We start from the raw sequence: 24,983 nt of genomic DNA, 5'->3' as shown, positions 1-24,983 counted from the left end.
ATGTTTAAAGAGACTAGGCTCGAGAAGCTCTTTATTAAAATTGAAAGTTTAAACTAGCCCCCTAAAAAAATGTTTACATCCTTTAGGATGTAAAATTTTTTTAACCCTGTACGGGGGCTGGGCGGGGCCTTGTCCACGCCTTGGGGCAAGGCTCGGACCCCCCCCCCCCCCTTTAAATACGCTCTCTCCATCGCAACGCCGCGGTCTTACATCTCCCACGACTTCATTCCTACATCTCTTCCTCTCACTTCCAAGCTATGGACAACGAAACAATGGCAGACAAGGAAAGTCCCCTTCTCATCGACGATATCAGGGATGCTGACCCAAACAAATACCATCCACACGACGTTCTCATCTACAAGTACTATACGGCCACGGAGGTAGCGAACAGCCCACACCCTCGAGCACTTCTCTGTGTTTCGCGCATGCAAGAGGAGGAAGGGCTTGGAGCACCTCGGATACCGTGGCCTCTTCCACCACCCTCCCGGCGCGATACGTTAGAGATTGGTGTCGAAGAATGGCGAGCGTCAGCTCTACGCACCATTGACGAGCGCATGGCACTCTTCGACTCCCCCGAGAAGACTTCTCGTCCTGCAACTCGCCCGGACGTATCGGACCCTGCGCATGGCCTCCCACATCGCGCCCTAGGCGTCAAAGAGCTGCTCGAACAGATACTCCGTGAATTAATGCCAAGCACACTGTACGTTGCATGGAACGTATCAAAGGGTTGGAGAGACATGGTGAGCTACATCCTGCAAACTCGGTTCCACAGTCCACATCCTTGCGCGCCTGTCGACCATGGCGAGTCTATTCAGCCAGGTCTGGGCTGGATGCAGCCATCCGAAAGTGAGATCGTAGAGTTCCAGGACACGGTGGATAGGTTGTACCAGGCGCCCCAACCCGAGACCTTTCGCGACACCTTTCTCCTCACTGCCAGGTTGCCGCACGCTGACAAGGTTCCGAATTCGACGTCCGACATTTTCCGCACACTCTGTCAGCGTCAGTTCGCATTCTTGTACGCCCCCGGAGGCTACGAAAGCCTCTCCGTGGAAGCACTTCTCTCTCGAGTAGATGGACCTCGTTGGCTAGACCTCAGTCAATTCGAAGTCAATCCATACTTTATCGACCGATTTGGGGATTGTCTGCAACTGACACGTGGTAGCTTCGTAATCACTACAAAGCCCCGTCTGCAGCATTGTCTGAGGGATGATGCATTACCCACGGGGTTTCAGCAGCTCGTCGACACTATGTTTCTTACCAATCCCCCATGTAAGGCCCTAGGTATCTACGCTCTATGCGGGGATGGCGACAATGGCATTGGGGGATTTCAGTTAGTCGAAAAGGTTCATCGTGCGGACGGCATTCGTGTTGGAGATTTCCTGCCGCAGATCCGGCAGCACATTCCTACGGCTATCGAAAGCTGGCGCCACAAGTCTCAAGACATGCGTGAGTATATCGCAGAAGAAAAGTGGACAAAGTTTTCGGGTTCTGGAAACAAGCTCCAATCGTGGTGGGGACCTGGTCTTCCAAAACTCTTAGTTTTCCTCGAATCCGCGGAACAACCTAGGCCAACATTCGCGCAGTGTACTCACTTTGGGTATCAGGATTACAACAATGTTTTCCGGAAGGAGTGGAACGAAGCTGTCTAACGCTGCACGAAAGCTTTCAGGTGGTAGTACGTATGTACGGTAGGAACTGATAGATATCGCAATCAGCTCGTCCAATAGCGGGTACATGTCGTCTGACCTTTTGATTCCTTGTGGCTAGACTGGATAGCAAAATGACCATCAAGCAAGCATTGACGATAGACAGCGTCGGGCCAGAACAGGGAGGGGAGATCCACGTCGTGCGAGTCGGTTGCGTTACTCTCCGTCTAGATATACATCGGCAAGATGACGGATGAATGAGCAAACCGATGCTGATGACGCGGCGAGTTCATCTTACATGACCTCGGAGTGCGACACCTCTCTGTAGCCTCAAAAAACAACCCCAATTATCCATCCCACGCTCCCTTCCTTTTAGTGACAAGATTAGCCAAACCTACATTAGTCACATTTAGTCGTACACCCACCAGCTTACCCATCACACTATGCAGTTTATGTTTCCCTCGTGGCAGCCTCAGCCTACGTGTCTTATTTTCCTTTTCCGTTCGGCGTCCGCGCATCCGAACTCTTGGGGAAGGAAAACAAAGGAGAGAACCCGGAGTCCCCCAAGATGGCTCGCACGTCACCATGCGCGCAAGACGAGATTACGACGGGAAGTTCAATTACCCGGCCGATCTGGTATCGGGTGCTGGATCGGGAAGGGGGTGGTAGATGGAAGTCTAGCATCGCCTTCGCACGGACGCTAGAGTGTGGAAGGGGTTGGTGATGAGGGAGTCGGAGTAAGTACCTGCATTGCCAGAATGAGTAATCGAATGCGCAAAAGCCACGGTGGGTATCTTCCAAATAGAACACTCAGGAGATCGCGCTGGAAGTGTCTGGCTACCCCTTTGGACCCAGTGTACCATCGCGACTAATCAGTCGGCAGATCGAAATAACCGCTGCACTGACGATATGGAGATGCTAGAAAGAACTTTAACACAGCTTCCAGGCAACCAGCACCGTGCTTTCAACACGGAAGAACTACCGATGGGTGACAACGCGATGAACCGTGAGTAATCGCGGGTACCTGTGCAAAGCATGACGAACGCGATATCAGTGCTCGACTACCGATGTAGTCGCCATGGTCCATCGCTGATGAGTGTGGCTTCGTGATCGTCGGCGACATGGGTTGACCAGGGGAGGCGAGATGGTCTGAGGAGAGTCGAGACGTTCATCACATCGTATCGTGTAGTTATTCGCTGATATCTTGAAAGGATGTGACTAGTCAGCACACTGAAGGACGTGCAGACGCGCATACCCTTCCGCGTGGCACTTGCAAGGAAGAGTCGAAGCATGTCGAGCCGATATAGTTGCCGCCGTCTTCGGGGAATTTCCTAGGTGCTGTATTAAGTTGTGGCTACCTCACTACCAAGATTGCAGTGTGGATCGGACGCGATGGTCGTGACAATTATCGATCACCGTGGATATCATGACCACGCCTCTGGCCGTGATGCATTCCCGAGGACTTGTAACGTCCTTGTTGAGAGCGATAACCCATGCTGAGGACGTTTGTAGTCTTCAACGGTGTGATGCTAGGGCCTATAGCTGGTCAATTGGAAGCCGTCCCGCAGTCGCATATCTAGCCGTTAGGCCATGACTGGTTTTGCAATGCTCTGAATCAGTCCGGATATGGCGCAATCAAAACACACTTCCGAGGAGTCAACAACATGTTGAGCGACGAAAGGGGACATCGATCAGCTTGGACATGTGGTGGACGTCCAATCGTATGCTGTAGCCGGCACGAGACGGGAAACGGAAGCTTTGTCACTTAGCCGCTGTGGTTAGCGGGTCTCTAATTCGAGGCCGTACCCCACAGCACTGGACCCACGCGGGTGCCGAGATAGGGACAGGAGCTGAGCCCGTGTTGTGGGAGTGGTTTTTGGTAGCCAATACTTGGGCAGCTGAAAAGTAAAACCGTTGCCAACGAGCGAGCACGGTGGCCTCTGTATACACGACGTCGTGTGCATGTCGGTAGATGAGATGCATGTGCATGCCTCCAGGGAGTGGAGCACAGCCGCGGAAGGATCATTAGTGTTTTGACGGTGGAAGTACGTAACGGCTGAGTATTCCCAAAGGCCAGGAATTGCTGGCGGGGAAGCGGCTTGGATAGAGTGATCTTTGCAAGGAAGAGGGATGAAATCTTCACAGGACCGGGATCAGGTTTCTTGAGTGCGGAAGTCAATCGAGGCCTACGTCCAACTCGAAGTTTCTGCGTGGCGCAATGGATGCCGTCTGAGGCGCCCGCATAGGCGTCCCTGGTCTTAATGGGTCTCGTAATGTGGATCGCGTGAGTCTCGAAACAACAGCCATGTGTACCTGAGGGTAGGCTGGATCGGGGATACCGCTTGTTGTGGCTCCTCTGGTCAAAGACACAACGTGCTGACGACACAAAGTGGGTAGGTGGTACCGAAGACGCGACGTCACCAAGACAACTAGACAGCGAGAAGACGTCGGCGAGTAGGTTAGGTGGAAAAAGACGGCGGGCGGAGTATTGCCAGCCACGAGAGAGCGGAGACAGCAACAGGCGCCGTCAATGTCCCGCATCCGCAGGGCATCGCGCAGAGCGAAGGCGGATCACACTTTGTCGTGATGCGGTGAGGTTATTCGTTGTTGAGATAGACGAGGCCGGGGGTGGCCCCTGCTGCTAGGCGGGCGATCCGAAAGCGCTTCGCCACGACGGGCAAAATCTCAACGCTGGACCCTTCGATCTTTGCTCACGACACGCGACAATCGCGCGATGGTGGGAAAAGCAGCATTGCGGCTTGCCAGAATGCGGTAGTCTAGAGGACGCCGCTGGTCTCCCAAAGTATCGGCTCATATACGGGCCTCCAAATCAGGTTGTCCTGCGGCAAAACGTCCAGACGCCGGATTCGGTACTACTGCTCAGCTACCCCGGCTCCGGGACAGCGATTGGCCATGCGTGGAATGCGTCTCTACCCACTGATGAGCCGCAGCAACAACCTGCCTGAACCCAGTCACATTAACGCTCCACAGTCAGCTCCCGGCTACTGGTCACCTATCCACACTGGTCATTTGTACCAGCAAGTCACAGCGCGAGCTGAAGGGACTACCGACGTCGCTGGTACCTGGACCCCTGCGGGCGAAACCGACACCATTCCGTACCCGCAACGGAGCTCCCGTGGTGCACTGCCAATGGTGCTGCGCAGATGAGCTTTCTGTACTCCAGCATACCATGCTTCCAACGATGGCCAAGCCCCACTGGAATTCGAGCCTTTGTGCACGGCTAGCTGGAGCATACGGGTGGAGATCTGGCTCGCCCTGAGTGAAGGTTATATTCCTGTCCATTCCCAGTCCCGTGCTCTTTGGACGCTGGTGACGCTCGTTCCTCAGTCTCATCCTACTATCGACTAACATCGATTAACAAACGTTCACGGCTTTCGAAACACATACGCCAGCACCATGAGGTCTCCCCCGCCCGAGGTCCTTGCGACATGGCCCAAGCCGAACTACGTCGACCCCGTCACGAGGGGCTCAGGCCTGATGATTGTCGAGTTGACATTATTACCCATCGCTATGATCGTCGTCTTTCTTCGGCTATGGGTACGGATAGCATGGCTCAAGAAGAGCTGGTATGACGACTACCTCATGATCGTGGCGATGGTCTTCAGTATTGGTACGGAACCCGAACTTATCATGACTTCCATCATCTAACTCCTTCTACAGGCACAACAGTAATCGTCATCATGGCATCCCAACTGTATGGTTGGGATCGCCACGTTTGGGACCTCAAGCCGCACGAGCTGATGGTCGGTAGACAGGTACGACAATGTGCAACCCATGTCACCACACGCTGATATTGACGGCTTTAGGCTTCCATGGCAGGCCAAACACTATTCGTCCTGGCCTCTTCCACCGTTAAGATGTCCATCCTCATCTCGTATTTCCGCATCGCGCCAGAGAAGTCGCTCTTCCGCAAGCTCGTCTGGGCAACCTTTGCCCTCGTGTTCGCCGCCTTCGTCGTTTTCCTGGTCGCACTCTGGGTACAATGCATGTAAGTACATCCACGTGATCAATTTAATCCAGTGCTGACAACCACAGCCCAATCTCCAGCTACTGGACACTGCAAGCCGACCACCGCGACTGCATCCCTGAAGGACCGCCACTGGTTGTGCAAAGTGTTCTCAACGTCGTGACCGACTTCATGATCTACGCGCTACCTATCCCCACGCTCTTCGGCCTCTCGTTACCGACCACCCAGCGTATCGGTCTCGTCATTCTCTTCTCGGTCGGCGGTGTCATCGTTGTTGCAAGCAGCTTCCGCGCCTACTGGGTCCACTACACACTCTTCGAAACATACGATGCCACGTGGGAGGGATACCAGATCTGGGTCTGGACCGCGATTGAAACAAACGTCGGTGTCATCTGCGGGTGCATTCCAGCACTCAAGCCTCTGCTCTTCCCGCACCGGGCAAGGCAGCAAGGGTCCAAGTACGGCAACAACTCGCAAAACAGCAGAAGGAAGGAGAAGATCACGCCTGTCCTGGACCAAGTCGAGATGGACACGCGGAAGCTCACGGGCGACGATGAGACGCGGCCCGGGACCGCCATCACCCCGGTCCACTTCCGTGCGCCCTCGGAACGACCGATGAGTGGCGATACCGACGATACCGATAAGAGCCGGTTCGATATCGATATAGAGCAGCAAAAAAGCTTCATGTACTGATCGCGAGGCGCAGTACTTTTCACATTACTTAGTTTAATATGCGCATCCGTTCAGCGAGCGATGTTTCAGCTTTCTGTAGGCAGCAGACCCACAAAGAGCCTCTTCTCTTCAACTCACCTCACTACATCTCTTTCCTTTCTCTTTTCTCTTGTCAATACCCGTCGGATACGACAGCTGGGCGGTTTCTTCAAATTTAGCGAGTTCAAGCTCTTAGAAGCAGCTTCTTCTTCTCGTCGCCTAAAAGGCGTCGAGCACAATAGCGAATCATACGATCACTACTCTCTTGGCTGTCGCTTCTTTTATGTTTGGCCTCTGATTCGTTCGGTGTCGACGTGTTCTCGCGACGCGCAACAACCATGCCGCAACTTCTTTTTTCGTCTCGCGAAGACTGCGCCACCGGTTGAAACTGGAGGTGTGCTCACTGTCGCATTGCTTTGCCCCAGTCGTGCCGAAGCGAAGCAGACTATTCAGAGGTCGTCGACTGCTTTATTTCGGGCAATTGAGATTTCACGGAAAGATACTGCCGAAGCGGTCATCATGCGGTGAGATCATTAAATCGGGGGCTGGTTCGTCATGCCGTGTGCATTGAACATCGTCGAAATGAACAGACAGGTTGGTGGTGTGGAAGAGATGGAGCATGGTGCGACGGCAGAACTTTGCTTTTCTTCTATCCCAGCTGGACCCTGAGTTTGTCGCTTCAACCTCGTGAAATTGGGCTGGCGGTCGGTCTGTGCAGCGAGCATGTCGTCATTCTGCCAACTTACCTCTGCTCTACGCAACCTTCCATCGCAGCTGCAATTTCCATCCAGTGGAGGCTTGAACATGTTTCCGCCCAGAGCTGGACGGTGAGTTGTCAGGCTCGCGGAAAGGCCAACGCAGCGATGTTCCGGCACGGGATGACGTCCACGCCGCAATGTATACGGGCATACGGCGCAGCGGACGTCAGATACCGAATCATGACCTTGTCGCGATGTCGCAATGCCGGAATTGGCGTCTCATACAACGAGCGCATTTGCGATATTGTCGGGCATAGGAGCTTTTTCAAGAGTCAGGAACCACTCCCGAGTATTTGGGCGGCTGGGCCTCAAACGGTGGCTTGGAGGCTAGCGACAGGGCTGAAGGCCAAACCTCGGCACCAATCCACTGGCACCAGCGACAGGCTGCATACAGCTGCAGCATGATGTCTGCAGACAGCTGTTCACCGCTTCTAGCGCCTGCAGTGTGGATTTAGCGATTGCGAACATGCGACGCATCAAGGAGGCACAACTCAGCGGCAATTGAAGCTGTGAATAGCAGCAGCGCTCTCATTGCTGGCGGTTACCTGGACTACAGATATGCCAGGGGTAAAGATTAATAAAAAATCAACGCTCCGGTAGCAGACCCTCGTCTCAAACGTCACAGCGGCGCTCAGTGCTCCGCCGCACGACCGTTGCCGTTCAAACTTACCTCATTGATGCTCCTTTAGGCCTGATGAGGCTTGCGAATCGCCCATCTGGCTTCGAGAAAGCATGCTAGCCTGGCCCCTTCCCGTTTAATGCCAACGCACCGTGCAGCGCCTGCCCCAGCTATGCCTTCCTTCGCCTGTACAAACGAAGTCAAAAGTGCCCAAAGGCACGCAGGGACCTGCAATCGCGTCGCTTGCTATTATAAGCAGTAGGTACCTCATCCCTTCCGTAAAGCATTCGCTGTCCCCATTGTTCTCTCCAAACAATTCACTTCCATCCCGCCAGAATGTGGTCGTCGCTAGTGCTACCACTGCTCGCGCTTTCCTCGCTCACCGTCACAGCCCTCCCCAAAGGTCAACGTTGCAATTGCGAGGAACACCCAGTATGCATCATTGGCGCGGGCCCTGCCGGCCTAGCTGCTGCCGGCCGGTTAGAAGCGAAGGGCATCAAGGCAGTCATGTTCGACCGTCAAGATGAAGTTGGTGGTAAATGCCAGGCTTGGTATGATGACCAGTAAGTGTTACACAGCGTCCGCCTCCAAGCGCATTAGGCGCGGCTGACCACCCTTCCAGAGGCATCTTCCACCCACTCGGCGCCGCCTTCCTCTCCAATGCGTCGTACCCGAACACCATCGACATCCTCAACCAGACCAATGTCTCGATCGAGCCGTTTGCGCTTGCCGGCGCGCGCGAAATGTACCGCTACAATTACACCAACGGCGACATCATGGTCAACCCCGCCCTGACCCCGCAGTTCACCGCGCAGGTATCTGCAGAAATTCCGAGGTACATTCAGCTGTGGACGCAGCGCTTCCGACCGATTAGTGTCGTGAACTACAAGGTACGACACCCGTTGTGGTGCGCCGTTGCACAAAACCGGGTAGGCTAATGCAGGAACAGAATGGTGTACCAGACGAATTCACCGTATCCGGCGCAGAATGGTTCCGCCAGAACAACTTCACCGCGCTGCCTATTTTGCTCGTGAACCCCGTCGCGCTCTACGGTTATGGCGATATCAACATTGTCCCAGCAGTACGTCATCATTCTCCAGAAAATTCTTGCAGGGATCGCGCATGCAGGACGCTAACGTGTGATTAGCTGTACATACTGCAGTACTTCACCCCGGATATCCTCACGGCCTTTATCGGCTTACACAGCGTGTACTACATGGACTTCCACAAGATGTTTGTCGAGTACGCCAAGAACCAGCTGTGCAAGACGCCCATTCACACTTCTTCGGAAGTCCGTTGCGTCGACCGGTCCGGCGACCACCCTATTGTGTCTTACACTACACCTATGAAGAACGGCAGCTACGTCTCCTGGGAGAAGCAAGAGTGCTCATCCGTCATCTTCGCATTCCCGCCAAGCATCGAGAACCTCGAGCGCGTAGGTGTAGACATGACAGAGCAGGAGCACGACACCTTCAACAACATCACAACCCACCAATACTACTCTTCCGCCGTAGAGCTCGAACTCCCCTTCGGCGTCTCCTACATCGCCAACAGCACCGACGAGACAGTCCCGCCACCGAACGACGGCGAGCCCGTAGCCGTCCTCCACCTAAGCAAGGAGTCCAACGTCTCCGTAGCCTGGTCCTGGGGCCCATACGACTTCCAAACCGAAGCCGCAGCCGAGAACCTCCTCATCGACAGCTTATCCAAGGTTAACAAGGACCCGCGCAATGCCACGGAGCCATCGCAGCCCTTCTGCGAAGACGACGTCAAGGCCTTCAAGAAGTGGGATTACTTCCCGCATTTCGAGGGCGATGCGCTGTCCAATGGCGCGTATGCCAAGCTGAATAAGCTGCAGGGCCAGAAGAAGACGTACTACGCGAGTGGACTCAGCGGCATGGAAATTGTCGAGTGGGCTATTCGTGGTGGACGCGACGTTGTCGACACGTACTTCTAAGCGCTTATCACGAATTTCCTTGATCGTTCACTATTTTGTTGTTGCGTTACAACTACCCCGCGCGGTACTCGGACGAGGATACCGTGCTGAACTAGGCCTCGGCCTATTTGTGACATCTGCGCGTACATACCCGGAGGTTACCTGTTTGTTCATCTTTTCGTTTTTGTTTTCTGTTTCCCGCTGTTCGGACGATGATATCACGGCTGGATTTCTGTTGTTGTTGTTTTGCTCGCGCTTTAGATGATGATACCTACACGCCTTCGATGAGCGTCATGATCAGTTGTTCCTGGAGGGTTCTGCAATATGATTGCGGATGAGAGGGACTTTACGATTATGACCTGCATATGCCCCTACTCATGGGGCTCTTTAATGGTAATTACGAGTTTCATTCTGGTTTAGAAAGAGATGGAGATTGGAATTCCTACATTTGGTAGGATTGGATATGTAGATATGTAGGTATTCAAACCTATACTAAAATGTATCTCACTCACCACAATCTTGGCTTCCTACTTTCTCTTACCTTCTCTCCAAGACTCTACGGATCCTATATAGGGCAGCATTACATCAATAACAAAAAAAGGCAAATAGCTGGACTCGCGACGATTCGAACGTCGATCTCCCACTCCACCCTGAACCTCTTGCTGGATCCGGGGGACTCCGGATCTAACAAGAGGCTCCATACCAGAGGCATGGGGCTACTTAAAGCCTCTTCGACGTGAAACGTATGGTGTAGGCGCTCTACCGTTGAGCTACGTGTCCTTGGGTGGTGATTGTTAGAGGTTTGCTGATCTAGGCGGTAGGTATAGTAGCATGGCAGTGTATGAGAGCGGTGAGAGAACTCGAATGAAGAAGAGCAACTGTCTCATGAACGGTGATCAGGCGCTGTTTGTTATTTGGCTCCGGATACTAGGCTTCAATTGCCATGTTTCGATTCAACGAATGCTATCTAGATATGGCAAACCTTAAGTTCAAGCATACTCCCAAAAAGATGTCACGAAGTCTCCCTCACTCTTCCAGACACCTTCTTATCTCACCCATCCACAACTGACAAACAATAAAAACGACGCGGTACGACTCGAACGTACAGTCTCCCACTACAATTGCAACTTCGCGATTCGAGATGACCAGTGACTCCCTAATCCGAGAGCTGCAGCTAACGGATAGGGTCGTGGGTGCCTTGCCATTAGACCACACGTCTCTGGTGGCCACCAGGTTCTGATGGGGGAGGGGATGGTAATAGGGTAGATATTTGGAGCAGATGTGTGGGGAGTGAGGGAGTGAGATGGTGTTGGTAGTAAGTAACAAGAGACCCTGAGGCTATGGAAGTTGGCATAGATATGCATACGTGTGGAGTCACTGACTTACGTGCAGCCAAGAGGGCTATTCGGTCTGCGGGCATGTCTTGACCCAGTCTTGGGTACCGGCTCTGCGCCGATTGCGAAGTGTAATCTGTGTTGTATATGCGGAGATTTCGCAGATTACACATGTTTCAAGATACCAGAATCACATTACCATCGTCATCCCAGCCCAAGTCATAAACCTAGACTCCCTTCAGCTACTACTGCTGTCGCACTCCAGGCCGAGAGTAACATATGCATAGCAGCTTCCAACACCATCACACACCAGATGTAGCGCCCAAAAACCAGCCACAACAGACATCAGTCTCCCACCCTCATGCACTCTCAACCCATCGTTCTATTTTCGTAACAAGCTGACGTCGATTCCGTCAGTGCCAACTGTGGGTCAGTGTAGGGAAACGGCGTGGGTCTAGGTTCAGCCCAACACGAGGAAGACGCGTGTTGCTTACAAGCCCCCTCCCCCCACGGACGTGCTCGAACGTTATATAACTAGACCGTTTCACCTTGAACGTCTCATCACCCTCAGGCATACATTGGGCTGGGTCTTTCCCATCTTTCTGCGTCGACTGATTAAATATTAAGCTACTACGGATTACTATCTACCCAACATCCATCAACCATCCGGCCACATCCACAGCCACGTCCTTGAAACCACCAAACCAGACACCTACAATAATCCCAGCCGGAGAAGCCACCGCATAAATATGCATCAATCCACCCTGCCATTCCTCCCCTCCCCTCGTCAAGCAACAAAAAAGTCAAAAAGGTATATTGCGAATCATTTTCCCCAAGAAAGGATAAGAGCATCGCGTCGTAAAGAAACGTTAGAGTGAAGAAAGGAGCAACCAGCCGCTACCCATGCTCAGCGGTCCAGTGCTACGAAGGTAACAGTAGCAAAGTTCATAGACACGCCACAAGGTATGTCTACAAAGCGAGCATGGCAAGCATGACCGCAGCACCGAGACCGGCGCCGACGGACATCTTGGAAGCTGCACCCTCGAAAGGAGGGGTTTCTGGGGAGGGCGAGGCACTGCCGCTGGGGCTGGGGCTGAGCGAGACGGTGACGCTGCCGGTGGCGCTCATAGTGGGCATGGCCATGGTGCTGTTGCTTCCAGTGGGGTAGGGAGTAACCATGGCAGAGCTGGATGTCTCAACAACACTGCTGCTCTTCGCGACGTACGCGCTCGACGACGACGATGATGGCGTAGGAGTAGGAGTAGGTGTAGGTGTGACCATGGCCGGGTAGATCTCGGGCAGCAGGCTCTGGACGTCGGTAGGCAGCGCCTGGTACCAGGCTGGTGTGTTGCCCGCAACGAGCGAAGATGCCATCTCAGCGGCGAACGCAGACGACGAGGCGATCGCATAGGCGACTTGGTCGGAAGGGATCGCCTGCGCGAGCTCCATGAGGACGGACGACTGGACTTCGGGCCTACGTCACCAAGCATGTTAGCATGGATCTACATTGTAGTCATGATGATTATGGCGGGTAAGCCGCGTGGAAGTCGCGTCGCGTTTGCGGGTGAGGCAGAAAAGATGTGGAGAACAGGGAGGGCAAACTTACGCAACACCCTGAGCGGTCACGCCCATAGCAAGCGCACCCAACGCCAACGTGATAGTGTTGTACTTCATCTTGATAGTCTTGTCTCGTGTTGAATGATCGTAATTACAGCGAGTGTGTTCAGGGCTTCGTATGACGTTGTTGGACAGCAACGGACCGACAGAACGTTGAGTTTAATAAGAGAGTGTGGAGAAAGTCTGCTTCTTGATGACGACGCGTTGAACAGACAGTCTGACTGACAGTAAAAAAACTGCAGGGAGCGAGCAAAAAACTGGTAATGAGCGTAAAGGTTTGCGGTAACGAAGTGAGAGCGAGAGATGAGCAAAGGGAGGATCCCCGGCTGTATTTGAAACTATGGGCACAGGGCTCACGCGCGCTCCCTTCACGATAGGTTTGCTCGCCTGTGTGGTTGTCCCCTTGGGGGAACGGGGGCCAGTGGGAAAAGCGGCTAACGGATGGGGAAAAAATAAGATTACTACACCAATCTTGTGACGGGGCCTGAGGCGGGCGACCGCAAAATGGTAATTGGAATGGGGATATTGGCAGCGCAAGCGAAAGTGATTCGCTGATCGCGGTAACTCCTTTATGCTGTGCTGTTTCTGTTTGGTTGGGGCCCTCCAGTTTTCTTGCGACGTTTGACAGTTTATGGTTTTTCCTTTTGCAAGCACCCCGTTTGTTCGCCCGCTGGACGGCCATGACAACTCCAAACACGGCGAGATCGTGATCACGCGATGGAGTCGCCGGCGTGCGATGGCGGTTGGCGGCGCTCAGGGCAAGGTGTCTCATCTCCTTGAAGCGCGGAGAAGCTTCTGATTAGGCCAATCAGAGTGCCCGACGACATCGCTAGTGGAAGGGTCAAATTTCCACTTTTTAAGCATGGCAGGGGTTCGCGCTGCCGTCTCCAGGGCAGCCCACATGGCCTCAATTCGTGTGCTGCAGGGACGGATGAGGTGCATATCGTGTTCTTCGCAGCCTCGTTTTATCGCGTGCGTGGCCTGCGCTGCGTCATGAGCGCGCTCACGGATTCAGCGCGGAGGTATGTCTCTAGGTACGACGTATATGAAATATCGCAAATCCCATACTTCGATGCGATATGCCAAGGGAGGATTGCCAAACTGAAAACTGACAAGCGACACTGCACATCGCAATTAGTCGCCGGCAATTCGGCACTACTGCCCAGATAGCAGAACACCAAGCGCCGTTTTCCCATCTGCCATCGAGACATCGTGAGTTTGGCCATCATGGTTGATCTGCATGACACATTTCGTTTATAACGGAACACATGTTCTTTTGGTCATTCCACCGTCAAACAACGGCTGGCGGTTATCTTCACATGCTCTCGCCCGCGGCGCAGGACTGGATCTGGTCGAAGCCGATGAGGACTGTTAGTAGTCCGGGTCAAAGATAAAGCGCGGGTCTCGCTATCTCGCCCTATTACGTTACGTACTATCGTTTCACTCACAACGCGATTCACGAACAACATCTTGAACGATAGTACGTTCTCAGAAATGCTGATGCATTGTGATAGCGTATACAGCTACATCTCAAGAGCTTGGGCGAAGATAATCGAGATCTACGGCACTCATCTACCGACAGAACTTTCTAGATGAGGCTGGAACGATGCACATAGCTTCGCAATATCACCGAAGCGCCAATCCATCTTTCCTTAATCCTCCATCTCCCTGGCGCGTGATACTCCAGCGACGGCAGTATGGTTCTGGCCACCAACGGGCTGACCGCATTCCGGACAGCGCGCTTGCTGCATGGGCATACCGCATTCTCCAATAGCGAACTGCACTGTGTTAGATCATGATATTTCAGATCGGAGAGGAGAAACTTACTGGATGGCCGTTCACACACTTGTACCAATGCCCAGAATGAGTCGCGATACCGCCACGTCCACTGACCATGGCCTTCTTGATAGACTCCAGTTCCTCTTTCGATATCGTCTCGTAGAATTCCTTGTTTAGCATCGTCAATGTAGCGATGATGGCTTGGCGCAGGGTATCCCGATCCCGGAAAGAGTTCTCACACAGCTCGTCTGCCTTCGCCAACAAGCCTTTGGCGATGTTGCGGTAGCTCATAGCTTTTGCGCGATCGTTGCTCTGACCAGACTGAGCACTACCGAAGGACTGGGCGATACGGGCGAAGTACAATGTAGCCTCAACCGCAAGTTTGGGCAGACTCTCCTGTGTGCAGTCGTCGATGAGCTTCCTTGTGTCCAAGAGGAATGGCTCCGTCCTTGCGATTGGAAGGCCACTTGGAAAGGTAAGAGGCAACGTACTCATGAGGTGCTTCTGACCTACGGCACGCATGATCTCGAAGCTATCCTCAAGCAGCAGGCAGCGCACCTTGATTTCAAGCAGGCTACCTCCGAGAGTAATACGTTGATCGCGATCGCGCTTGGCAGACTCCATGGAAGAGTCCATCGCCAACTTCGCGAAATCTACATCCAGCGACTCATCTTTGGCTACATTATGAAGGGTTGCCTGATGTAGCTTGTACGTTGGCTGATGTCGAATATCCACCCTACGACGAAATGCTTTAACTTCATTCAACAGTTTGTTGTTCTCCTTGGAACGTTCTTCGATTCCGTGGTTGATGAACTGCATGATCATATCGACAGGCATCTCACCGCGAGCCTGCATTGGTGCTGTCGGAATAATCGAATATCGTGAGTCTTCAAGTTCTTTTGCAAGTTTGTCAACTTGGCCTTCTAGCTCCCGTAGATCCTGCTGACCATTCACGATGAAACGTTTCGACATCTCGTCGATGACCGCTCGATTGATAAGGCGGTTGTAGCGTTGAGTGACGTACTGCCTGATAGGCTCTCGACAGTGCGGGCACTGAGGGATAGATGCGGAAAGCTCGCCGTTCTCGATCAGTCCGGTAAAGGCATCCGTCTTCGCGTCGACGCTGTACACGTCTTTGAGGCCGACGAGTCCGTCCAGAGTCTCGGTGGTGAAGAAGTGACCGCAGCCGAGAACGACTATGGGCGATTGATCCAGGTCGATTTCAGCATAACGAGACCCCATGATCAAGTCTGGCTCTTCCTCCGGCTTCATGCCACACTCTTGACAATAATCGACCGGGCATACTTCACCGCAAATGCTCGGACATTGGTGACGGCATGGGAGAAGCTTCGTGCAGCGCTCGTCGCAGGGTAAGCGGTTGCATGGGGCCGAGCACGGCATCTTGCAATCGCCTTGGTGCTCGCAGGACCATGCGCACGTCTCAACACATGGGGCACAAGGCTCATGGCACCTCTGTGGACACCGCGTATGCTTGCAACGTACCTGAATGAGATTAGCACAGTGTTCGACGATGTATGAGTGGCACTTACTTCACAAGCCTCCTGACATAGACCGCAATCCGTACCAGAGTGACATCGGCGACTGCAATTGTGGTTGCAGGTTCCATGCTTTCTACCGCAAGTCTTACTGCAGGCGGCGTGCTTGGTAATTGATCCTCCATATCTATCTTTGGTCTTGCATTGACCGCATATTCCAGGGCATGGATGGCCGCAAGATAGAGATGTGGTGCATGGCGTAGGGCAGATGAAGCCTTTTCGAGATACGTCCACTGAGCACTTCACAAGTACATCGTGCCCGCAGTTAGGGACACGCTTCGAAACCTTGACATCGCAGGATATGCTGCCGAGATTCTGGGTCCGATGACAGGCGACGCTGTGCTTGACATGACCGCATGGAAGCTGCACATCATCCTTCAAGATCATACACTTGCCACAAGATTCTCCACAGGTATCTTTCTGGCATGCGTGGTCACATGGCTGATGGCGGCGTTGACACGGCTGCTCGCAAAGGAAGACCGCATGCATAGCTTCCGAGTGGCACCGGGACACACACTGATGGCCGCAGTCGAGGCGATCGGCGCACGCTTCCCTACAACCACCCTCAGGGCTCAGCTGGAGGAAGTCATCGGGCTGCTGTACTTCAGCGTCGGTACCGGGATGTCGAGGGCAACGCAAAGCCAAACTCATGCCCATTGAATCTGCCGCACGTAGCATGCCGATAACCTTCTGCCACATCTCGACACTGGAGTACGTCTCTGCATTCCCAATGAGATACATGCCATGCTGAGCGCGACTCAGCAAGACGTTGATCCGATTTGTGGTTTTGAGAAAGCCGACGTTTCGCTTCTCATTGCTTCGAACAAGGGAAACAATGACAATCTTCGCTTCTTCTCCTTGGAAATTGTCGACTGTGGCGACTCTCAGAAGCTCGGAAAGTTGTTTCTTCCGTAGCGGCTTTCCTTGGTAACTCTCGTGAGCGGGTACTGCGGCCTCCGGAATGATCTCGCCATCCACCACAAACCCGTCTCTCTCTAGCGCCTCTCGGTCGCGATCACTGAGACAGATCTCGTATTCACTGCTCATAGCGGCGCGTAGCTTTTGAAGTTGGCCGGTATATGGCGTCAACACGGCGATGTCATCTGATTTATAGACGCCCTGCCGAACGATATGCCTGACCAAAGCACGCACCATCTCGACTTCCCATAGATTGGACTTCGATTTGGTGTTGTGCATATCCGTGTCCTTCTCGTTTTCGAGATTGGTGTGATCAAGCCAGAAGACGTTGCGGCGCATGCCGACCACATCAGGTAGGTCGATGGTTGATGAATGGTCCTTGAGTTTATCGTAGATGGTTTCCCGAATCAGCGAAGAAATCTGCGGGCGCATTCGACGTTGTACATTCAGCTGAGCAACAGGCATTAAAGACCGCCCGGGCTCACCGATTGAGAGTCGCTCAAATTGGCTCCTATCGAGTGCATGAAGCTTTCCTCGCTCGCTCTCGAGCGACAGATCGCGGAAGTTGGTGACGGAAGGTCGAAGTTGCTCGTGGTCGCCGATCTGGATCAGGTGCTCAACGTCGGGAAGCAGTGCAGAAATCATGTGGCTCTCCATGACCTCTCCAGCTTCCTCGCAAATGATAACTTTACATTTCACCTGCTGAAGAACCGATATGCGCTTTGCTAAGCCGGATGTAGTGACTCCAATGACGTCCGCTCCCTCTAAGACCCGTCGATTGCACTCTTCGTGTACGTTCTTCAATTGGTGTTGAGTCTTTGCTGCACTGTCAACGACCTGAAAGAGCTCACCGACCTTGTTGCCTTGAGCTTCAGCAATCCAATATGCAATCAGCGCGCTTCTCTCGTCAAATGACAGAGAAAATACGCTCGCAGTCGCCTTCTCAATTAGCTGTCGTGACATGTCAGGAGTCAGCGCCGGATGCTGTGTATTGCAGCCTGCGATCCACATATCAAACGGGTGACGACCAACCACCTCATAGCCTTCACCATCGAAACGACTGAACTGACTGTAGATCATTGGGTACTCTTCGAGAATATGACCTTTGAGGTTATGCCAGTGCGCATTCTTTCGTAAGCCTTGGAGACCAGCGAAGATCGGCCCTGCCTCCTTCGCATTATCTTCTTGAGCTTGGTAGCACTTCGCCGCCATATGATTCTCGGACTTTGTCTTTGTCTCGGAATCGCCGACAGTACGAAGATTATGATTGAGAAGCTTTTTGGACTTACTCATGCCTCCGACGCGAATGAGCTTTTGGACCCCGATGTCCAGTAGGTGTTCGAGGAACTGATCCAAAGCGTGGTTCGTGTAGCATACGATGAGTATAGGCCCAAGATCAGCCTTTTCTTTGATGTCCAGCAATATCCGCATAATTTGGAGGCCTAGATAGCTCTTTCCCGTTCCCGGTGGTCCTTGGATGAAGGCGAACTCGCGGGTCAACGCAGCAATCAGTGCGCGACACTGTCCACGGTCAAGTTGTGTCCTCTGCTCAAGCTTGTTGAGAATGTCGGTATCGTCGCATGATGAAGTCGGTTCGATCGAGAAAGGCTCCTCGCTCTTGTTCTTCAAGAGAGTGTCCACGGGAAACTTGAAGCCAAGAGTCCGCGCGTACAAAGGCGGGGGGATTTCTTGCATCCTACGTGTAGCTAAAGGACCTTTGTGCTTTTCTGGAACGATCCATTGCCGAAACGGCAGCCGGCTCAGTCGATGCATCGCTTGTAAACTCTCCAAAGTAGGCAGGAAGGTAGCTGGCATAACTTTCGGGAACTCAAGTAGGACGCCATGAACCGCTCCGATATTGGCTTGCATGAGCATCGTGACCGTTGCCTTATCTTGAGTCACCAAGCTTGCCATGACATAGGCCATCTGGTTATCGTGTGTCAATCCAAATTCCCGATTCGAATCGGTGGTCTTATCCGAGACAGTGAGGAAGACGTGTTGAACGGTAGAGTTCTGGGTCCATATGAAGGACAAAAGCGATCCTTCGTCGAATCGCCTCGACTCCTCCCACCACTTCTCCTTCTGTGCAGGCAACTTCCTACGCACAGCCGTCGGCTGTAGAAACCCGATCGAAGCCTGCAACCCCTTCCGCTTGTCAAAGGTGACGTAGCCAATGCGAGCGTTGGCGTACTGATTGGCGCGCGTATCACCGAGATTAAGATTAGGGTGGAACATTGCGTTGGTGTCTTGAGATACTGTGTGCATGATTCCAGCAAGGGAGCCCTTAAGCTCACCAAAGATATCGTGGCGCAGTAGGCGGAAGTAGGTATCAATGTGGCGTTCCACTGGATCCTCAAGGAAGTGTGGCTGGTCAGGATCGGTATAGGGAAGGAACTCCTTCGCATCGCTCATGATTTCATCCCGGGTCGGGAAGATTATCAGGTCGCCAATGTCCTTTTTATCGTTGTCGAATCGACCTGAAGGTACTATCAGGTCTCTTGGGTAGAAGGATACGTTGCCGCCAATATCGTCGTCGTCTCCACTCTCATCTTCACCCGTGGGGGCAGCAAGGAGTCCTTGAACTCTAGCTACCAGGGCGCGAATATCATTGAGGCGATTGGTTGTCCGTGTTGAGATATCTGGCGATGCCAAGTCCTTGTAGATGTCGCTTACAACCTGGATAGAGTCCACCAGCGGTATGATCGCGTCGTTGATCCGCATTCGACGCTCACGCCTCAACAGCTCAAATAGAGCCATCGTCATTGCAAGAAGCGTCGTTCCGTGGTCTTTCGTGGATGACGAAGAGGCTGCTAGGGCTGACGATAGAGCTTTGCAAACCCGCTGTAGATACTCTACTGCTCTACCTCCACCGACCCCTCCAAAGAGGTTGTAGATAGATCCAACGTGTGTGTCGACCGCGAGACATCGAAGGAGGGAGGAATGCGTAAGCGTCAGAAGGAAATGGCGCGCATTCTCAAGGAATGTGTCGTAGTCGGAACCGACGACCTTTGACTTCAGAATAGCGAGGATATGGCGACGACCACTCTCATTGTCCTTGTCGGAATCAAGATCCTGCGGAAGTCGTTGGCGCCAGTCTCGATCTCCAGCTTCGAGGATACCAAACGCGCCTTCCCAGAGACGTCGCATGGTTGCCGGATTAGTCTCAGCCTCACCGAGCCGGCGCCTCCATGCGTTGTACGACGCCCTCGCCTGTTGCTGCTCTGATGTCTCCTCCACTCTTGAGGGTGCTGTTGGTCTATAGCCATTCTGAGTGTTGCTGTCGTATCTGCTTTGGGCGTTGCCACCACGACCACGTCCTCGACCGCGGCCTCTTCCGCCACGTCCGCCGCGAGTGTTGCGTCCGCCGCCACGTTCCCACATGGTGAGTGAGGTCAAACGTAGGTTCGAGCGAGATTTGCGAAAGTGCGTGTCGCTGTGAAGGTCGTGTAAATTTTGTCCTCGTAAGGAAGGAGCGACTCGCTGTAGCGTCTGTGGGGACGCTAGCCAAAATTGTGCGCGTCGATGAGAGGTGAAGGTGAGATATCGACGTTCTTAGAAAAGCGGTGCAAAAGCGGTGCGACAGCGGGCACCATTCAAAGACAAACAAACATGCTCGCATACTGCATCTGCATGCGGGCCCCTACATCAGCCAATTCCAGCGTTTCAATGTTCCAGCCTTGCAGCATGTACAAGCAGACACTGCAAACTGACGCAATGATATTCATAAAAGAAAGGAGCAGATAAGTGGCTCCGGTGAGCATTGGAAAAGAGAGCAAGGATGGTCCGCGAAGAGACCAATCAAAGAGAACGAGAAAGAAACACAGTATCGAATAGATCCATAACTGCGCCATGATAGTCAAATATACTTACGAGAACGCCAGCTATGCAACACCTCCCCACACTATTTCTTCTCATTCCCACATTACTTCGTCCCAACATCCGGAAACAGAACCTGCACCATCTCGTCCAGAAGCGTAAAGGCAATATGCGTGCTGCATCCTCGTTAGCATCATCCACCCAAGAACCATTCCGTAAACTTACTTCAACCGGGTATTATTAATAGTCCCCTCAATCTTCTTCGCCGCCAACTGCGAATTTTGTCTCCCCACAACACTGCTCGCCAACTCCGGCACAAGGGTACTCAGAACCTCGCTAGCGGCCTTCCTACTGTTCTCTTTATCTTTGCTGGTTCGTTCAACACCAACTTTCATCCTGCCGTTAGGCCACATACTGTCCTTCAGCGTGTCGATGTACTTGACGATATTGTTCTCAGAGAGCAGGTTGTCGAAAGATTCCCGGACTTTGCGCTCGATGGTGCCGCCGAGGAGTTGGTGCAAGACTACCACGACAGCACGGCCTCGAAGCCAGTTGTTCTCGCGGTTTAGTTCGAACGTTTCGAGGAAGATGTCGCAGATGGGTTTTACGAAGGGCTCGAGCTCTTTGTTTTCGAAGGCGAGGAGTTCGGCTTCTGCTTCTGCGTCGTTGTTGGGTTCGCCGGCGACGAGGACGCCGGAGGATGAAAGGTTACCGGGTTGGGCAGTTGCGCCGTTTGTGTTGGCAAGCTGGGTGGTTGCGGCTGATATGAGGTTTTGGCCTGCGACGGACAGTTGATCGAGCACGGGTATGTTACCCAGGAACTCTTCCATACCATCGGCAACTGAGTTGTAGATGCGGGTTACAAAGTCGTTGGAGTTAGGATCCTGGTTTCGCAGGGCATCGGCGGGGCTGATCGCAGCTTGTGAGAGGAAGGCGCGTAGTTCGCGGCTGCGACATACAGCTGGGATGAGTAGAAGTTCCCTTAGATACTTCTCAAGGCCAAGCCGTCTCTTGTGTAAGAAGTCTTTCTGGAGCTTCAGCATCATCTGCCGGCGCGGGAACTCCAGATTTCGGACTTGCGGAAATTTGGCGCGGAGCCTTTTGTTCAGTTCGTGGAACTCGCTGTATCGTCGTGAGACGACCCAAGTAGCGGCAGGCATCTGGTCGCCAGCACGTCGTCGTACTTCGATGACGTACATAGCATACTCCTTGCCGTCTTCCTCCGTGCCGACCATGATCGATTGGATGAACACAGTCGCGCGTCCGTACAAGCTGTTGTCGCTTTCTTGAACGATGTACTGCTGACGCTGTAGCTCTTTCCTCTGTATCTCACGCTGAAGGCTGGCTTTCGATTTTCGCAAGATCCTCAATTCTGCAGCGTTGTTTGTCAACTCAGCTTTTGATGTAAGAGAGTCGACGATAGACTCTTGGGATACCAGGCGCTCAATATCAGCTGTAAGCGCATCGATAGCCTCTGCGAGACCCAGGTCTCCGGGCGCTGCCTCGTGGATCTCTTCCTCCTCTGCTTTGCTCCTCGGAACTGGGTCATCGATCTCATCCTCCATGAATCTTTCTTCATCGCCGAACAGATCATCGTCAAAGACACCACGCGTTCTGGGCTCACCTACCAAGCCAAGCGACGCTATACTTGGCTTGAGACTGTCTTTGCTCTGTTGTAATTGTGCTTGTGGGGCTGGGGATGACGCTCGTGGTAGATCGACGGATCCTCGCATGGAAACACTGTCTAGTGGCGATTTCAGACCCGGCTCGTAGAATATTGAACCCTCAGGCTCGTCCATTATGTCAATGATGGCAGCCTGCATAGCATCGACGACCTGCGTATTATTGCCATTGGAGCGGTCATGACCAAAGTCTGAGTTGAGACTTGCGGTCGAGTGCGCGAGAGGGTCTGAGTCGTAGTCTTCGTCGAAAAGAGGTGCGCGTCCAGATGATGACCTGTGTACATCCAAAGAACGTCGTGCAGGTGGCTCGGCATTTTTGACGGCTCCTTGGCTTTTGAGATCTGATGACGATGCGACAGCTCGACGCAAGTCCCCTTGTGGTATCTGCAATGCGCTCTTCTGCCTAGACTGGGTGCGAATCATAGCAGGTGCAGCCGCAGACGAATTGTCGAGTGTTTGCGCTACAGTCCTCGTATTCACACTGCTGTTCTGCGCGTTCGCCGCCTCGTCCATGGCTAGCCACTTGTAGTACAAATTGGACTTCTTAAACCTTCGAAAGTAGGGTTCTTGTAATTGTTCGTACGCTGCCGTCTGGGCTTGCAGTAAAGAACGTCGTGCATTATGATACTGCTGCGGAGTCGCCTTCCGCCCGGCTTTGAGAAACTCAGAGACCGCTTGTCGAGCTTCGGGCAGTATCTTCAACTCCGGGTTCGACAAGTATCCGTCGTAGATCTGCGCCAGGTCTGCGCGGTCAGACTCTGTCCATGCAGGAAGAGAGCCTATATAGTCCGGCGCTTCTTCAGTCTCTACTTCCAGGGGATTGCGAAAACCGTCCACCACAATCCAAAACTGCACCAGCCGCATCAAGTCCGCCTGATCCATGAACTCCATGAAGCAAGACAGTCCTGAGGCATCGTACAGCACTTCGCGCAGAGACGCATTTGCGAACTTGGACGAAGTACGCTTGTGCTTCGGCTTCTCCTGCGCAGCAACCTTTGCCCGCACCGAGCCACCAGCACTGAGGTTGGTGACCTTTGTATCCAAGATTTGTCGCGCTGTTTCCAGGCGCCGCAGATAGACAGGGTCTTGATCTTCTATCGTGGAATCCTTCCGCAATTGGCTTGACACTTCGCTGCGAAATCGTCTAGCATCTGCCAGAGTATTGGTCTGCCTAATGGCTCGTATGAAACGTTCGAAGCGTCGTTCGTTATCGCCGGGCGCAAGCTTCGGAAACTGGACGTTCTTGGGGTTCTTCGGCGAGGGCGGGGCATGTTCATCGAGAGCAGCTCGAATCTTGCGGACAGTTTTCCTTTCCTGTATTAATGATCGTCCCTGAGCTTGTTAGCGACGGTCTACAATGAGCGGGTAAGTTCTTACGTAGCCCTCCATAAGCTGGTTCCATGTGTCTGGGTCAGCGAGCATCTGCATCACAGGAGAGAGGACTGCGCAGGCCACAAGCTCTTTGATCAGTACATTGACAGCGGGACTGGTTGACATGTTCGCAGGCATAATCTTTGGCAGTAGTCGCGTGACGATGCTTCGTAGATGTTGCTGCTGTATAGGCTTGGTATTCGAGTATGCCAACGACGCCGCCGGGTGCAACCGGCCCTCCTTGTATTTGGCTGCGATGGCCAGATCAAGCTCCTCAGAATCTGTGATGTTCCGCGACAGCTTGCGTCCGCGAACTATGCGCTCTGCCTCGTACGATGCCCGCAAGTGATCGGTGATGAGAGGTATCATGCGCGACACGACTGTCTCGACCATATCTACCGCCAGTATGCGTTCCCGGATCTCGCCCATTGCAGCCCGTATCGCATTGTCCACCTCGTTGACGAAGGTCGGGCTTTTGCTGATACTGCCGTACCAGCTCTTCACGAAGTCGCGCAGTATCAGCCCAATGAGCACGTCGATGCTGTCTGATATCATGAAGGACGCGGGGTATAGCGGCTCCATCATATACATGTTCCTCATGTCCAAAGCCTCCCGCTCAGCCTTCCACCTGCCCGGCGCAACGAAGGCGACGTGGCGCGGCCCATAGTCGACCTTTCCTCCGCTTCGTAGGTCTGTATCCCAGGCGATCGTGAAGGTGAGCCATGCTCCCAGGGCAAGCGTCGCGAGTACTCCGGCGAAGAAGGCGTAGGGCAGGTAGTGCAGCTTCGGCTGCCAATGGGTCAGGTACCCCCAGGCGATGAAGACGGCGATAGCGGCGAAGACCAGATCTCTGCGCTTCACGGGGGCCATAATCGTGCGGGTGGCGCCCGTTTCTGCATCTTGAGCGGGATGGCTGAGGGTGCGGGAGGCTTGGTGTTCTTTGGACAACCCACTTTCGAGCTTAGACCACTGCTGACGTCGACCCGCGTATATCGTATTCAGCGAGTATACGACCGTTAGTATCTTGTTTGACATCCTCAGTAAACTCAACAAGTGTAGTACATAGAAAGCACCTGATGAAGCTTCTGTATTGCGCTATTTTTGTGAGCGCTATCAACCCTCGTGGAAATGACTGCGCTCCTCCTGCTTGGTATAACCTCCTATGCAGATAATGCCATAATCCCAATAGTTTACATTCATGACGCCGTTCCAACTCCGATACTATGCACAAGCTTTCTCGTCTGCCTCAACC

At 53.2% G+C, this 24,983-nt stretch overlaps 6 protein-coding genes across 6 annotated transcripts; 3 read left to right on the top strand and 3 right to left on the bottom strand.

Moving 5' to 3' along the window:
- Nucleotides 1–503: 503 nt before the first annotated feature.
- Nucleotides 504–1,649, top strand: J4E84_011127 (uncharacterized protein; the record flags this gene model as incomplete). The annotated part of the gene is made up of 1 exon (XM_049393681.1): nt 504–1,649. A coding segment is annotated over one exon (1,146 nt), but the record flags the coding sequence as incomplete, so codon positions are not given.
- Nucleotides 1,650–5,063: 3,414 nt separating this feature from the next.
- J4E84_011126 (uncharacterized protein) lies at nt 5,064–6,327 on the top strand (the record flags this gene model as incomplete). The annotated part of the gene is made up of 4 exons (XM_049393680.1): nt 5,064–5,277; nt 5,328–5,422; nt 5,474–5,655; nt 5,703–6,327. 4 exons carry the CDS (start codon nt 5,064–5,066, stop codon nt 6,325–6,327), a joined length of 1,116 nt encoding a protein of 371 aa, XP_049238614.1.
- A 1,731-nt stretch (nt 6,328–8,058) lies between these two features.
- On the top strand, nt 8,059–9,679 carry J4E84_011125 (uncharacterized protein; the record flags this gene model as incomplete). The annotated part of the gene is made up of 4 exons (XM_049393679.1): nt 8,059–8,285; nt 8,345–8,612; nt 8,672–8,803; nt 8,870–9,679. The coding sequence occupies 4 exons, from the start codon at nt 8,059–8,061 to the stop codon at nt 9,677–9,679; spliced, it is 1,437 nt and encodes a 478-aa protein (XP_049238613.1).
- A 2,282-nt stretch (nt 9,680–11,961) lies between these two features.
- J4E84_011124 (uncharacterized protein) lies at nt 11,962–12,666 on the bottom strand (the record flags this gene model as incomplete). The annotated part of the gene is made up of 2 exons (XM_049393678.1): nt 11,962–12,466; nt 12,599–12,666. The coding sequence occupies 2 exons, from the start codon at nt 12,664–12,666 to the stop codon at nt 11,962–11,964; spliced, it is 573 nt and encodes a 190-aa protein (XP_049238612.1).
- Nucleotides 12,667–14,261: 1,595 nt separating this feature from the next.
- Nucleotides 14,262–20,009, bottom strand: J4E84_011123 (uncharacterized protein; the record flags this gene model as incomplete). Its single annotated transcript, XM_049393677.1, has 5 exons — nt 14,262–14,387; nt 14,437–15,584; nt 15,785–15,891; nt 15,939–16,075; nt 16,548–20,009. The coding sequence occupies 5 exons, from the start codon at nt 20,007–20,009 to the stop codon at nt 14,262–14,264; spliced, it is 4,980 nt and encodes a 1,659-aa protein (XP_049238611.1).
- A 775-nt stretch (nt 20,010–20,784) lies between these two features.
- J4E84_011122 (uncharacterized protein) lies at nt 20,785–24,601 on the bottom strand (the record flags this gene model as incomplete). The annotated part of the gene is made up of 3 exons (XM_049393676.1): nt 20,785–20,854; nt 20,904–23,692; nt 23,738–24,601. 3 exons carry the CDS (start codon nt 24,599–24,601, stop codon nt 20,785–20,787), a joined length of 3,723 nt encoding a protein of 1,240 aa, XP_049238610.1.
- Nucleotides 24,602–24,983: the final 382 nt, after the last annotated feature.

This window comes from Alternaria hordeiaustralica (assembly GCF_023758085.1).
Source record: "Alternaria hordeiaustralica strain BMP 2776 chromosome Unknown scaffold_61, whole genome shotgun sequence".
NCBI lineage: Eukaryota > Fungi > Ascomycota > Dothideomycetes > Pleosporales > Pleosporaceae > Alternaria > Alternaria hordeiaustralica.
This window is presented reverse-complemented; position numbering and strand designations above follow the sequence as displayed.